Below are 16,093 nucleotides of genomic sequence, written 5' to 3'. Positions count from 1 at the left end.
ACAGGAATCCGTGGACTAAGCAGCCTTTCAGGCCTTGGCCCCGATCCCAGGAAAGAAGAGCAAGGGGCTTTCCACCTGCCCCAAGCCTCACCCGGACACCAGGCCTCTCGGGTTCCAGCCGCTGGGACTCCGCCTCCAAAGCCGGCCGCCTCCTCTCCGCGCCTTTTCCCCGCCCCTCCCCTCACGCTCGACGGGCTCGCTCCCGCGCAGGGCACGCGGGCGGCGCGCGAGCACGCGGACGCGGAAGGAAGGCCGGCAGGGCACTCCACCGCGGTGGCGAGCGCGCAGGCGCCTTCCTGGGACCCGCAGCGGCGCGAATCCCCGCGTTCCGCGGGCGGCGGGGTAAGGGGTCGGGTCACTGCTGTTCTGGGGCGCGCGGCCGGGGTGGGGAGAGACTGGGGCTGGCGGCCCGGCTCCCGGCACCGCTTCGCTCAGAGGAACGGCACGCGAGGCCTCCGCAGACCAGCCCGCAGGCTCGCTTGGGAGTCGGCTGGGGGACGCGGTGATGGTGGGGGGACCCTGGGCTGGAGCGGCTTGGCACCCTTGTTCCTGCGGTCCTGAGGGTCTGGCCTGCCGGAGAAAGGGAGAGACACATCAGGAGGGGTCCCTTTGGCGAGACGTGCTCACCTGGGATAGCAGTAGTCCCTGGCTGTGGTGTCCACCTGGGGGAGGCACCTTTCAGGCTGAAAGGAGCAAGTTCAGCCCTGGGACGTGGACGGCAGACTTTTTTTTTTCTGTCCAGACGCACCCTCGGGGCAAAGTAGGACGGAAAACTCCTCTGCTGCCCGCGTGGCAACTTCGTGGCGCGAGGATGGGTTAGGAAGTTACTGTGCTTTGCTTTACAGATGGGAAAAGTAATAACACTTTTTACTGTTCAAGGAGAAGAGATCGGTTAAAAGTCTCACAGAATATCTTTGACCATAAAGGGCTCAGTAAAATTAGGTACTTCCCTTCACACACGAAGATCTCCATTCAGCAAATATAATACTTTATGAGTACCTGCTTTCTGCCAACATTGTTCTAAGCGCAGGGAACCCAGCCACGACTAAGGTAGGAGAATCCCTCCTTGCCTGGAGCTTATATTCTAGTTGGCAAATAAATGTAATTTCCTTTATACTTTTTAATTGGAATATAACATGTACAAGAAAATACTGTACACAAATCATAAATTGTAACTAGTTGATTTATCATTAAGTAAACACATCTTTTAACCACCACTCAAATCAGGAAGCAACATTCACAGCGTCTTCTCAGAAGACCTTCCTGGAGACCTTTCCTCCCCAAAGGTAACCTCTTTCCTGATTTCTAACGCCACAGATTAGTTTTGCCTATTTATGAGCCTTTTGTAAATGGAACCATATGGTGTGCATTCTTTGGTGTCTAGCTTTTTAAACTCAAGATTATGTTTGTGAGATTGTTTCATGTTGTGTGAAAATATAATTTCTGATAGTGAAAAGAATTAGGAAGAAAATAAAGGTAACGGTACAAACAGTAAGAAGTGGAAACCTTAGTAAGGGTGGTCAGGGATGAACTTTCTGAGGGGATGACTTGAGGTATAAGATGAATGACAAAAGATTGGCCAGTGAGCTGACTTAAGAGCATTCCAAGCAAAGGGAATAGAATTGGAAAGGAACTGAGGTATGAATGAAATGGGCAGGTTCTAGAAAGAGGGAAGACCTTGTGGGAAAGTGGGAGGAGATGAAATTGGAGAGGTAGGCAGGATCTTATGGCTGAGGTACTTGGATTTTATTCTAAGCGTAATATATTAGGCCAGGAAGAGATGTTTTTTGTTTTTTGTGGTACGCGGGCCTCTCACTGTTGTGGCCTCTCCCGTTGTGGAGCACAGGCTCCAGACGCGCAGGCTTAGTGGCCGTGGCTCACGCGCCTAGCCGCTCCGCGGCATATGGGATCTTCCCGGACCGGGGCACGAACTCGTGTCCCCTGCATTGGCAGGCGTACTCTCAACCACTGCGCCACCAGGGAAGCCCAGGAAGAGATGTTTTTGATGTCCTTCAGTTTCTAACATGAGCCACTTGTGGAGGATGTGAAGGCCTACCCATTTTACTCATTAAAGAAACCCTACAAAAGTGGCAATACTTGTCACTTACTGGGGATTAGGACATGTTGGGAGACGAAATCATCTTTTGTATTGTCAGGATTTATATTAATTTAGATACATAATATGCATCCAAAAATCAGATTTAAAACACAGTTTAGAAATTAGTTATCTGTTCTCCTCTCTAAAATATTCTTTTCAGGTTGTTGCTTAGCTTCTGCTTGAACCTTTCAAAGAGAAACTCCTTTCTCAAGAAGAAGCTCATTTAATTTTTGGACGGCTCTAGTTGTTAGAAAAGTTTTTCTAATATTTAATATAATATTGGTCATCAGTTCTGGATCCATACAGAACTGATAATTATCATCTGTTATCTGTTGCCTCCCTTTAAATACTCAAGCAGTTGATTTTTGTTGGTTTTTTCTCATTTAAGTGCAGAACTTTGAATTTATTTGAATTTATCCCTGTAATGATTTCTGGAGTTAGATTTGGTCCATCATAGATGTTGTCCAAATCTTTTTGGATATGATTCTTTCATCTGCCAGCTGTTCCACCTTTGTGCTTTTTTTTTAATTTATTTGTTTATTTTTGGCTGTGTTGGGTCTTTGTTGCTGTGCGCTGGCTTCCTCTACTTGGGGGGCTACTCTTTTTTTGTTGTTGTTCAGGTGTGCGGGCTTCTCACTGAGGTGGCTTCTCTTGTTGCAGAGCATGGGCTCTAGGCACACAGGCTTCAGTCGTTGTGGCTTGCGGGCTCTAGAGCGCAGGCTCAGTAGTTGTGGTGCACGGGCTCAGCTGCTCCGTGGCATGTGGGATCTTCCCAGACCAGGGCTCGAACCCATGTCCCCTGCATTGGCAGGTGGACTCCTAACCACTGCACCACCAGGGAAGCCCCATCTTTGTGCTTTTAACAAACTTGATCAGAAAAGTTCCGTGGTGGCCTAGTGGTTAGGATTCCTTGCTTTCACTGCCGGGGGCCTGGGTTCAATCCCTGGTTGGGGAACTGAGATCCCGCAAGCCACGCGGTGCAGCCAAAAAACAAAAAAACTTGATCAGCATGTTATTAGTTAAGCATTATGTTCTTTTAAAGTTTATTATGATTATTACATGTTGTGGATTATTGATTTAACTTGTTTGTATTAGTGATTTAAATTTCCAAGATGGAATATTAGTTAAGCTGTATTTTTAAATCCAGGAATTAGCATTTGTAAAGTCAATTTTAAACTTGATATCTCAGCAGAAAATAGAGTGTTGTATTGCAATTCTGAAATATATAGTGCAATGCGTTGTTAAAAGGGGCTTTTCGAGTTAGACTAAAAAAGGATTTGAAAAGTTTATAAATGGCCTATAAACTGTGTCAAACCTGAAATCAACATCGGAAAGTGATTTAATTTTAATTTTTCCTCCTACCTTGCCTCTGTGGTAGAATTTCTAATGAACAGTGGAATGATCAAAGGTGGATGCAGTAGGAGGGAGGAAAGAAAAAGGGAATTTACATAAACCAAATTTGAATAATATAGCCTTATTAAATGCTTTGAGTCATTCTACCTGATTGAGATGCTAGACTTATTAGTTCTAGAGTTGTCCCTTGCTATTTTTAAGTAAGAAAATACTTTTTTGACCTGTAGGTAGAATATGCCAATTTTTCCCTAAAATTTTCATTTATATATTAATTGCATTTTTCTGAATATATGTAAATTAAATTATATCCTGTGGTTAAAACGGCCCATGATTTTTCAAATCTTTGAACTTTTAGAACCCCGACCCAATAGGGAAAAAGTAAAAAATGAAGCATGTAAGTGGTTAATTATATTTTAGTGCTTTTGTATTTTCTCTTAAGAGTTGGGGCTATTCTTATTGATTCTGACAAAGGTTCATTCTCTAGAATGGAAAGTAGGTGTAGTTAGTTCAAGTATATTTTGGAAGAAAAGAAAAATCAAACTACATAAATTACTTTAGTGGAAGATTTTCTCAAGCTGAATATAAAGATAAAAGTCCTCTTTCTGTCTACACCAAAGGTAAAATCACCCCTTTGTTTATCTTTGTGGTCTTGTTTTTACCTGTAGGTAAAAATTCTCTGTTTAGAACTGACCTACTATCTATGTTGTTTTTCTTCACTCAGAAATATTTCCTTGTGAGAGCAGATCCTTACTATATCTTTAGATATATTGAGTCACATTTAATAGGGAGAGCTACATTTTGAGGTACATTTCCCAACTAGAGGACTAGGGGATAAGGAACTTAAAATTATCCCCTTTCCTCGATTCCCCGCCTCCGCTTCCCCCACTTCTCCATCTTTCTACTTGGTTTAATGGGTTTGTTGTTGTAGGTACTATGCTCAGCTAACTCTTCGTATCTTTTGTCTTTTTTTCTGCAGGCTACTTCTTCATAGACGTAAAAATCAGTATTTGACTGGAAACAAAGCATCACTTAAAATCCTCTCAAATTCCTGATTCCAAAGAATTGATAACATTTCTCTGATCGAGAAAAGAAGTGATTGACTGCGTGTTAAAAGTATTCCAGCATTGGTCCTGGTATTTTTCCTCTCCCTAAATTTGAGAAGAAATATGGAGAAATGCTACTTGATGACAGCTGTTGTCTTACTAGGACTAACAGTACGGTGGACAGTTTCTCTTAATTCTTACTCAGGTAATGCATTTGTCGTTTAAGATAGGTAAATAATTTTTTGAATCATTTTTCTTGTTTGTTTTTTGAGGTTTTTGGTTTTTGGTAATAGTTTATAGTCTTCTGACCGGGACAGAGAAGAATTTTAGGTTTTATTGGTGTAGTCAAGAAAATACACTTAAGCATCTAATTCTAATAAATAGAATTTGTATAAGAGCTAAATAGAAGCATGGGCTTTGTGATAATGATAAAACAAAGATGTGTTTTAACTGGGAAGATGACAGGTTGAGAAACAATTATCTATTAGGCATTGAAGAGAGAAATGAGCTAGTACTTCAAAGGGGGAGCAGAATCAAAAGAGGCTTTTTTGTTTGTTTAGGGTAGAGAAGGCATGTTACTACATTGAAAGGAAGAGATCAGTGGAGAATAAGATTGGGGACGATGTGAGAGAAAAGGAGGAGGAATTGATGGAGTGTGGTCCTGGAGGCTGGGGATGTGATTAAATTTAACCTTGTGAGTATTTATTTAATACTTCTCATGTTCCAGGCATTATGCTAAGTGCTAGAAATTCCAGGTGAATACTTAAATATTTAACGGATCCAGTACTTAAAGAGTCCACATTTTAGTAGATAAGTAGTCACAATACAATGTGATAATTATAATGTTGAAGTATGTGTGAGGTTCAAAGGTAACATAGAGAAATGAGTGATCAGGATGCACTGGAGAAAACTTTTCAGAGAAGATGATTTTTGAGTTCAAGGTTTGAAGGATGAGTTGGAATTTGCTAGGCAAATGAAATGGGGAAGATATTCTAGACAGCAGAACATGTGCAAAGACGTGGTAGATGGCATGAGAGCATGGTTAGAAGTGTTTGGTATTGGATAGCATAAAAAGAAGGAATGAAAAGGATGGGGAGGGATGGCTAGAGGTTTGGCTATACAGTTAGCTCGGGAAATTATTTGTGTCTTAGAAAAATAACTTTCATTGTAATAAAAAATGATTGTAGCAAGAAGGTTGGGTGTAAAGAGACAAATGAGACAATCTTAATAATAGAAGTAAGAGCTACTCTTTTTTAAGTATTTACCAAATGCTAGACACTGAGCATTTTCCTTAATACCACACCACTGAAGATAGGTATTATCTCTAATTTACAAGTGGAAAATGAGACAACCAATAAATGACAACTGGGACTCAAATATAGTTACATTTTATTCCAGAGTCAGTGCTTTAACTCTGCTCTCTGGCCTCTGAGAAAGAAGTCTTGAACTAAGGCAGTTAGTTGAAAGATGGAGAAATGAATTTAAGGAATATTGAGGAAGTAAAATCACTTGAATGCAGCCATAGACTTGGGTTCAAATCTTAGTTCTTTCACCTGTTGGCTGCCTGATCTTGGAGAAGGTTCTTAATCTTCATGAACCTTGTGTACCTCTTCTACAAAGTATGAATATTAATATGTACTTTAACAGAGTTGTTGTGAGGATTGAGGTAATATGTATGGATTGTGCTTTATTTTTAGTAATGTAGGAATATAATCAGCACATTAGTGATTCATAACTGTTTTCTCATTTGATCCTGACATCAGATCATTTAACTCCAAAATATTTACCGAGTGTCTGCTGTGCAGCAAAAATAGGTCTTGCTGGTGATCATATCTTTAGGTCTGGTCTTTAGGGTGACCAAGAATAATACATGGTATGTACCTGTGATATTGTGATTCATAATAAGACATATATATTTGGTCTTCATCTGTGGTTTTGGCACAGAGCTCCTAAAACTGCTGGAATTTTCTAAGTGAGATGATAAAGTTGTTTTTTGTTATGTTAATGAGGTGGCTTTGGGTCCCCCACTTAAGGATGGAGGCTGGTTGCTAGGCAAACCAACCTTATGCTTAGAGGGTGGGAACTTTCAATCCCACCCCCTGATTTCTGGGGAGGGGAGGGGAAGGGTTAGAGATTGAATCATTGCCTATGGCCAGTGATTTAATTAGTTATGCTTATGTAATGAAGCCTCTATTAGAACCCAAAAGGACTGGATTTGGAGAGCTTCTGGGTTGGTGAACACGTGGAGATGCGGGTAGAGTGGCATGCCTGGAGAGGGCATGGAAGCTCTGCTCTCCTTTCCCCACATCTTGCTCTATGCATCTCTTCCATCTGGCTGTTCCCAACTTACATCCTTTTATAATAAACCAGTAATCTAGTTAAGAAAAATGTTTCTCTGAGTTCTGTGAGCCACTCTAGCAAATTGATCGAACCTAAAGAGGAGATTGTGGGTACCTCTGATCTATAGCCTGTCAGTCAAAAGTACGTGTGATAACCTGGATTTGCCATTGACACCCTGAGTTGGAGGGGGCAACCTGCAACCTGTAGGCCGTGGGTCTTGACAGTGGTGTCTGAAGTGGGTGTGGGGTGTGGGATGCAGTCTTGTAGGACTGAACCCATAACTTATAGGATCTAATGCTATCTCCAGGTAGATAGTGTCAGAATTTAGTTGAGATATCGGATACCCAGGTGGTGTCCAGAGAATTGCTTGCTGGATGTGTGTGGGAACCCCCCCCCCCGAAATGTTGTAATTGGGTCTTAGAATCACACTTTTACTTCCCTAGAGAAGTTCACAGTCTAGTGGGTAGGGCAGACATGTAGGTATATATTGCATTAAAATATAGTGTGGTATAAACAAAGTAGACTGGGAGCACAGGGGACTTCTAATTCAGATGAGAAAGGCTTAGAATGCAGTAAGTTCCCTACATACGAACCTTCAAATTGTGAACTTTCAAAGATGCGGACGTGTGTTCTCCTGTCCAATCATGTAAATTAGTTTACGTGACTGGCGTACCTTGTCACGTGTGTGCATCCTCTACAAGTGGTTGTGCTTTTGTGTACTTTACTGTACAGTACTGTATAGAGTACAGTAGTACAGTATCTTTATTTCAAGCCCAGGATGTCCAGAAGCAAGTGTAAAAGCAGCAGTGACATAGCTGGTACTGCTAAGAAGTGCCAGGAATTGGAGGCCCAGAGAAAGGACGGAGAGAGACAAGAGGAAGAAGAAGTAACTGAAGCACCGAAGAGATTCACGACGCAGGAAGTGGCAAGGGGATTTTCTTTATTTGAGGAGGCAGTTAGTTTTGAGGCACAGAACCTGAACGTAGAATGGTACACGAAGGTTGCAACAGCCATTCAGAATGCAATTCAGTGCTACCGTGTCATCTATGACGAGAAAAAAAGAGCTACTGCCCAGACATCACTGGATTGTTTCTTCAAGAGGGTAAGTAGAATTGAATCCAGCAAGGAACCAGAACCTGTGCCGTCAACGTAAGGGCTGAGTGAAATTGCAGCTTGCCCTGTCTCCTATCACTGACGATCCTTCAGCTCTACCATCTCCCACCTCCTCTCCGTCCTCCAGTCAGTGACTCTTCTTGCCTGTTCACTCGATGCCAGCCCCTGTATGCCGGCTGTTGTACTGTACTACTGTACTTTTCAAGGTGCTGTACTGTAAGATTAAAAATGTTTTCTTTATTTTTTGTGTTCGTTTGCTTTTTATGTATTATTTGTGTGAAAAGTATTATACCTATTACAGTACAGTACTATATAGCCGATTGTGTTAGTTGGGTACCTAGGCTAACTTTGTTGGACTTAACGAACGTGCTCTCGGAATGGAACTCATTAGTGTGTAGGGGATTTGCTGTATAACATTAAAGTTTGTTCTAAAAAGGAGGGAAGAATTTTACTAGGCAGAAAAGGAGGTGAGGAGAGTACTCCAGTAAGAGGAAATAGCATGACCAAGGGATGAGAGTTCTTTGAGGTTTGGTGAGGATGTAGGTGTGACTGGAATACAGGGTGCATGGTAAGTGGAACAGTAAGAGATGGGGTGGCAGAAATAAAGTTGAGGCAGACTGTGAGCTGTGTGAGGGAATTATCTTTTGGGCAGTAGAGGTTTTTAAGCCGGGAACTCACATAATCAGATTTGTTTTTTAAGAAGACAGCTTTAGAGGCAGCATGGTGTTTGGAGTAGAACGTGTAGAGACTGATGGTAGCATCTATGTGCAGTGGCCTCATGTATGTTTATAATGCTTATTTGAAGTTGTTATGCATAGCTGGTTTCAGTGGTCTTGGAAAGGGATGATGAGGGCCTGGACTAAGTGACTAAATTTGAGAGCCATATTAGGTAAAAATGTGACTAAATTTGAGAGCCACATTAGGTAAAAATCAGCAAAATTTAATGACTAATTGTATGCAAGGATAAATAAGAAGGAAGAGTTTGAGAATGAGTCTGGTTTCTAAGTTTAGAGATACTGAGACTGAAAACTGAGAGGTAGGGCAGATTCAGTGGGGGAAGGTAATGAATTCTCTTTTGGTTATGTTAAGATTTGGGTGCATTTTAGTCATATAAAAAAGCGGGAATTTTGGGAGATGCACTTTGTCTGGGGGCACAGGAACACATAAATCCATCTTAAGCTGGTCACAGAGAACACTTTGTTATTAGAGTTAGTTTCTAGCTTCATACTCCAAATGCAGCCTGGTGGTGACCTTGGCAGGGCCAATAGCAGGACTTCTTTTTCTTGGCTAGAATCAAAGTAGACAGATCGTATTTTGTCCAATTTCTCTTTAAGCTCATGCCTAACCTCAGAGCTAGAACAAAGCAAGTGCAAGAGATGAACCAGAAATCATTTGTGCCAATTCCTAGAGCCAATTTTATGTAGGTGGTCCATTCTGAGCCTTTCTAGTATTGAGGCACTTCCCAAGTGGGAGGGTTCCTATTACTCCACATTCTTCACAGCAAAAATTCTTCTGAATTTTTGCCAGGCTGGAGTGTGTGAAACGATATTTTATTGTGATTTTAATTTTAATTTCCTTCATTGCTGAATTCATTTATTTTGAATTTCATTTCTAAAAGATTGAGCATACTTTTGTGTTTATTACTCATTTGTATTTCCTTCTCTGTGATATTTGCTTATGTCATTTGTACATTTATATTAGTTTTTTTCTTATGTATTCTATATTTTATCTTTTGTTTTTTTCCTATGTGTTCTGTATTCTGGAAGCTAACCTTTGTACAAGTTGCAGATACCTTCTCCCAGGTAATGGCTTATCTTTTCACACTTTACAGTGTCTTTTGGTGAACAAGAATTTTTGACGTTAAAATAATGAAATTTACCAATCTTTTTCCTTTACGATTTGTGCTTTTGTATCTTTAAGAAATCCTTCCTTACTTCTGGGTCACAAAGATATTTTTCTAAAATTTTCTTCTAAAAATTGTAAGATTTGGGAATTCCCTGGCGGTCCAGTGGTTAGGACTCTGCGCTTTCAATGCTGAGGGTGTGGGTTCAATCCCTGGTCAGGGAACTAAGATCCTGCAAGCCGTGTTAAGTCTTTGAGATCATTTTCTTTCTTCCTGGGAGGTATTTTTTGGGAGGTATTTTTTTTTTTAGTGAGAGTCTGTTGCTGGCAAACTCCATTTTTGTCTGAAAATACCTTTATTTTGCTCTTTGTTGTAAAGTTTTTCTGGGTATGGAATTCTGTATTGACAGTTATTTTCTGTTAATACTTTGAAAATCTTCTCTCATTGTTTTTTAGTTTCTGTTGCTTATGTTCAGACATCAGCTGTCATTTTAATTGTTATTCCTTAGTAGGTGATTTGTCTTTTCTCTCTTGCTGCAATTTCACTATGGTATATCTACATGTGAATATTAAAAATTTTATCTTAGGATTTTTTGGGATTTCTGACTCTAAGGAATGGTACCTTGTGTCTGTTTAGAAACTGCTCAGCCAACTGTCTCTTTTCATACTTTTTCTTCCTTGTAGAACTCTGGTTAGATATATGTTATATCTTTGTTCTTTTAACCATTCAGCAGGTGTGTGTAGGACACTCACTTTATGCCAAGGGTAGGTGATATAGCAGAGAATAAAATAGACAACAGTTTCTTCACCTCATTGACTTCATAATTTTGTTATCTCTTCAGATATTGCATCTCTCTCATTTCTATTCTCCTTGTTCAAACTATGTTGGGTCTTTTCATTCTCTCTATACCTCATAATTGCTTGTCTTTCCCTTCTCATAGTTTCTTCATACTGCTTTCTGTATAATCATCAGATCTGTCTTCCTGTTCATTACTTTTCTCTTTAGCTGTGTTTAATCTGTTTTTTTTTAACCTGTCTATTGAGTTTTCAAATTTCAACTATTACATTTTTAATTTCCAGAACTTCTACCTGTTTCCTTTTCGGATCTTTTTGGTCATTTCTGAAGATCTCTTGTTCTTCAACATACTCTTAATGTCTTCTCTTATATCTTTAAACATACTAAACATGCTTATTTTATATTACCTATCAGAAATTTCTAATACCTGCAGTCTGATTTCATAGTTTGTTGTTGACTCTTGCTTATGTTATTTTGTTTCTTCATGAGTTTAGTGATTTTTTAAAATTGTGAGCTCATGTGACTTAGAACTTTTATCTGTGGGAATTCTTTGAGGCCTCAGTTTACTGTGTATTTCTCCACAGAGGGTTTGGGTTGCCTCCTCCCAGGCACCTGGGGCACTTTTAACAAAAGTCAAAGTGAATTCTCATCTTAAGATTCCTTTGGCAAATACTTGATGTAAATTCAGGCCCCAAACTGGGTGAGTGCAGGTTTATGGTTAGGAATTTTTGGGAGACTTCTTTTTTCCTGTAATACCAAGAGCCAAGGCAGAGATAAATACTATCTTCACCATCTCCTCAGAGGCTTCGTATTTTTAATCCTAGTAGAGATTTTTCTGACATTGAATTCCTACTTGTTCAAGTACTCAGGCTTTGCCTCCTTACTTATGGCATAGAGCTTTTCAGTACCTAGGGTATAGGCCACCAAAGATCATTGGATTCCCTCAGGACAAATGCTTACTCTTCTGGGTCTATGCTTTTTTTGTTGTTTCTGGCCTCTAAGGAATTCTCTTATTTTGCTGCTGATTCAGCCATATATTAAAATTGTACATGTGTAATATATAAAATAAATAATTAAAAAATACATACTTTTCCTGTATTGGAGGTGTTTTTCTGACCTTCTGAGTGTGCCATGTTGCTGGAAACTAGTTTCATCTGTATTTTTTAAAGCTCCACAGGTTATTCTGATTTTTACAAAAGGTTGATAGAGATGATGGTTGAAGCCACAGAGTTGGGAGCATCTGTAGTACAGAAGAAAACGGGTTTAACCACTGATCATCTTCACGGAGAAGGGGTAATGATTAAAGGAGACTGAGAAGAAATCATGTAACATTAGAGCCCAGAGAAGTTATTATCCTGGAAGCTGGGGAATTAGAGAATTTTAAGAAATAAGGACTGGCCAACAGTGTCAAGTTCTAGACATGTCAAGTAGAATGAAAATTTAAAATAGACAAAGGATCACTAGGATGCCATTGTGAGCTTCCTAACTACCAGACCATAATGGACTAAATGGGAGTTAATAAGTGGACATAGCAACTTTTAGGAAGTTGTTAGTGAATGGAAGGAGGGAGTTAATTGGTAGCTGGAATGGGATAAAGGAGTGCTGAGGAAAAGCCCAGTTAAAAGTTGTCATATGAAATATGGAATTTGTGTTACCTTTGCTTTCAAGCCATAACTTGTCCTTTGGATAGTCATTCCATTGCAGCTCTATTTACAATAGCCCAGAGATGGAAACAACCTAAGTGTCCATCATCGGATGAATGGATAAAGAAGATGTGGCACATATATACAATGGAATATTACGCAGCCATAAAAAGAGACGAAATTGAGCTATTTGTAATGAGGTGGATAGACCTAGAGTCTGTCATACAGAGTGAAGTAAGTCAGAAAGAGAGAGACAAATACCCTTTTCTTACTTCAGGCTGTATTACTCGTGATCATTATTTAGTTTGCAATCCCATGTCTTCTAATTTTCCTTTTGTCTTCTAATTTTGACAGATATATTATTTTCTTTGCACTCTTTATCTCAAGAGAAAGTTAAATTAATATCAGGGTATAGAGTTAAATAATTTAAAAAAAATCACACCATTTCAGTATTACTAGTGTACATAATCAAATGCTTAATGGGAATCAAGTAGAGGACAGCATGCATATATAATACTTTTCTATCCCTGTGGCTTACATACATTACTTATTCTAACATTTCTCTCCTGAAGTCTGAGTTTACTCAGTTACTTCCCTCATCTGAAAACAGGACTCCTGTTACTTATTTTATTTATTTATTTATTTATTTATTTTTGGCTGTGTTGGGTCTTCGTTGCTGCTGCGGGCTTTCTCTAGTTGCTGCGAGCGGGGTCTACTCTTCGTTATGGTGTGCGGGCTTCTCCTTGCGGTGGCTTCTCTTGTTGCAGAGCGTGGGCTCTAGGTGCACGGGCTTCAGTAGTTGTGACATGCAGGCTCAGTAGTTGTGGCTCATGGACTCTAGAGTGCAGGCTCAGTAGTTGTGGCACACGGGCTTAGTTGCTCTGTGGCATATGAGATCTTCCCGGAGCAGGGCTCAAACCTGTGTCCCCTGCATTGTCAGGCGGATTCTTAACCACTGCGCCACCAGGAAAGTCCTGTTACTTATTTTAGACCTTACTCTTAACAGTATAGAGTTTACTTAAAAAACTAAAAATAGAGTTACTGTATGATCCAGCGATCCCACTCCTGGGCATATATCTGGCGAAAACTATAATTTGAAAAGATACATGCACCGCAGTGTTCATTGCAGTAGTATATACGATGGAAGGAACCTAAATGTCCATTGACAGATGAATGGTTAAAGAATATGTACAATAGACTATTACTCAGTCAAAAAAAGAATGAAATAATGCTGTTTGCAGCAATATGGATGGACCTAGAGATTATCGTACTAAGTGAAGTAAGCCTGACAGACAAATATCATGATATTGCTTGTATATGGAATCTAAAAAAAATGATACAAATGAACTTACTTATAAAACAGAAATAGACTCACAGACATAGAAAACAAATTTGTGGTTACCAAAGGGGAAAGGGAGAGGAGGGATAAATTAGGAGTTTGGGATTAACATACACACTACTATATATATATAAAATAGATAACCAACAAGGACGTACTGTATAGCACAGGGACCTATACTAAATACCTTGTAATAATCTATAAGGGAAAAGAATTTTTAAAAGCATAGATATATATGTATGTATAAGTGAATCACTTTGCTGTATACCTGAAACTAACACCTCATTGTAGATCAACTATACTTCAAAAACAAAAAAGTTAAACCTTAACCCTTAAATTGTCTTCTAAGAAAGTCAACAGAACAAGAGTATTTTTGGATCACTATGTAAGAGGAGTATTGTTATTGCATATTAAAATATTTGTAGCATCTTTTGTAGGTGGTTGTTATATATTTTTGTCATTTTTCAGATAAGAAAAATAAAAATGCTAAATACTAAGAAAAATGGTGATTCTGTCAGAGTTCTCAACTCCATCGTAAACAGTGTGACATTTAGTGTTCACGTGTGATGAACTTCTATATCAGAGGAGGCTGGGAAGATTACTGAATGAGTGTAACATCTGTGACTCGTTGAGATTTTTTTCCCCCTATTAACTAAAATACTTATTTTGGTTATAATTTGCTTTTAACATGCTTATTTTAGTTTGCTTTCTGTTTTTCTTGTTTTAAGATTGTAATTAGGAAGCACTGGAGTGAGGAAGCTCAGGTGAGCTTGGTTAGTATTAGTCCCTTATTTCTTCTTTTGAAATGCACATACTGTATAGTTTCTCAGCTTACCCATTGTTATTTGTAATGTTTCTTCTCACTCACTAAGAATATATAAAAGGGGGATTATTATGGAAAATTTTAACCAAATTCTCTTCCCTTAGAATGTTTAAAGTTTCAGTGTAAAGGCAATTAGTATGTATTGTTATCAAAGAAACTACTTGTTTTTTAAATTCTAACATAATTCTGAATAGTTCAGCAATTAATAAAATGAACATTTAAGTGGTGCTTAAGCCCATTTTCCTAAGAATGAGACAAAATTGAAGCTTTGTAAATGTACATTAATACGTTTTCTTTATGTAATTCTGAATCTCATGTAAATGAATTTGTAGAATTAATCACAGTAGAAGGAATCCATTTTGCCCTTCCCAAGTGAAGCTCCCATAGGTACAGTTGGGTTGGTCTTCTGGGTTGCTTTAAGGGCACTTTAGCAGTTTTAAAAACTTAAGTACTAATTTCATAGCCAGTGTCAGCTGCATTTATTGAAGTAGGTCAGACTCTGGATAGAAACTTGTTTCTCAACCCTGAAGAGAGTCATTATCCACTCTTCTCTTTGTTAGAGAATGGTAATAAATTCTTCCACACTGACCCCAAGTCTAGAGCAATTTCAGAAAATCTAGATAGTTGGATTTTTTCAGGTGTAGGAAACTACTTAAGATTCTCTATGACTTAAGTAGTTTCCTATGGCCACTGTATAGGTATTATCCCAGTGGACCAAAAACAAGCAAACAAAAGCAAAAGAAAAAAAATAAAAATCAATTCCTTTCTCCCTCTAGATAGCAGCTGTATCACCGAAAAGAGAAACTACCCCCACAGCACACACACATCTGTAAAGTGCACGCGTAAAGATGCAGTTAATTCAGTGGGAAATTATTTTCCTTCTTTAAAAAAATTGTAAGTTAATCCCCCCCTCCTGTTCAGTTAACTGAGCAAGTTTTAACTGAAATTATGTACTATATGCCTAGCAATATGTTTCCTGTGAACTCTGGAAAAATCACATTCTATGTCCACTGGAATTAAAATTCTTATTTGGGTAGCTATTAGAAAGTAGTATAATCATGTGACAAAATATATGATACTGAAAATATAAGTATTATGAGAAGTCAATAATTTTTTTTTCCTTTTTAAAATCTACTTGACTTAACTATTTTGATTTCTACATTTTTTCACATGCTGTTTATTAAACAGAAGGAGGAGATATAGCCCTGAGATACTGTGGTAATGGGTTTTCAATTCACTGAACAATTGATATATTTCAAGTTTGGTATTTATTTCTTGTTATGGCTATTGTCTTCTATTTCCTATTCAAATCATGGCTCTACTGTTTACTCTCTGACAAGGACACAGGTATTGAGATTTAACGCCGGTGGGTTTGAATGTTACTAGCTGTGTCTTATTGGCTGTGTGACACTGGGCAAGTTATTTTAAAATTTCAGGGTCTCAGTCTCCTCATCAGTAAAATGCTGGTAAAATCATAGGTTGCAGATCAAATGAGTTACATCTAAAGCTCTTGGCATTTTATTTTGCTCTTAAGTACTTAATAAAGTTTTCACTACTGCAGTTGCTAATAATTCTTTTTCCTTAATCACTCTGACAATCCCTAGCCTAATATGAAGAAAATAAGTATTTCAACACTTGCTTGTTAGACTTACTGTAATGAATAATAAAATAATATATATAAGTATGATGTCTGTAGTTTGCCC

At 38.9% G+C, this 16,093-nt stretch overlaps 1 protein-coding gene across 3 annotated transcripts in view; it reads left to right on the top strand.

Moving 5' to 3' along the window:
• The first annotated feature begins 215 nt into the window (after positions 1–215).
• ALG6 (ALG6 alpha-1,3-glucosyltransferase) overlaps positions 216–16,093 on the top strand; it is a 57,663-nt gene continuing 41,785 nt past the window's right edge. Inside the window, exons 1-2 of one of the 3 annotated variants that reach the window (XM_030865820.2) lie at positions 216–342; positions 4,428–4,699. In XM_030865820.2, the coding sequence (XP_030721680.1) occupies positions 4,618–4,699 (82 nt within the window). In that variant the 5' untranslated portion in view covers positions 216–342; positions 4,428–4,617. Of the gene's footprint in view, positions 343–1,227; positions 1,287–4,427; positions 4,700–5,059; positions 5,189–16,093 lie in introns of those variants that run through there. The other 2 variants (XM_060304805.1, XM_060304810.1) reach the window with 2 other exon arrangements.

This window comes from Globicephala melas, chromosome 1 (genome assembly GCF_963455315.2).
Source record: "Globicephala melas chromosome 1, mGloMel1.2, whole genome shotgun sequence".
NCBI classification, from domain to species: domain Eukaryota; kingdom Metazoa; phylum Chordata; class Mammalia; order Artiodactyla; family Delphinidae; genus Globicephala; species Globicephala melas.
The sequence above is the reverse complement of the archived record's forward strand: the minus strand, read 5'-3'. Positions and strand labels throughout refer to the sequence as shown.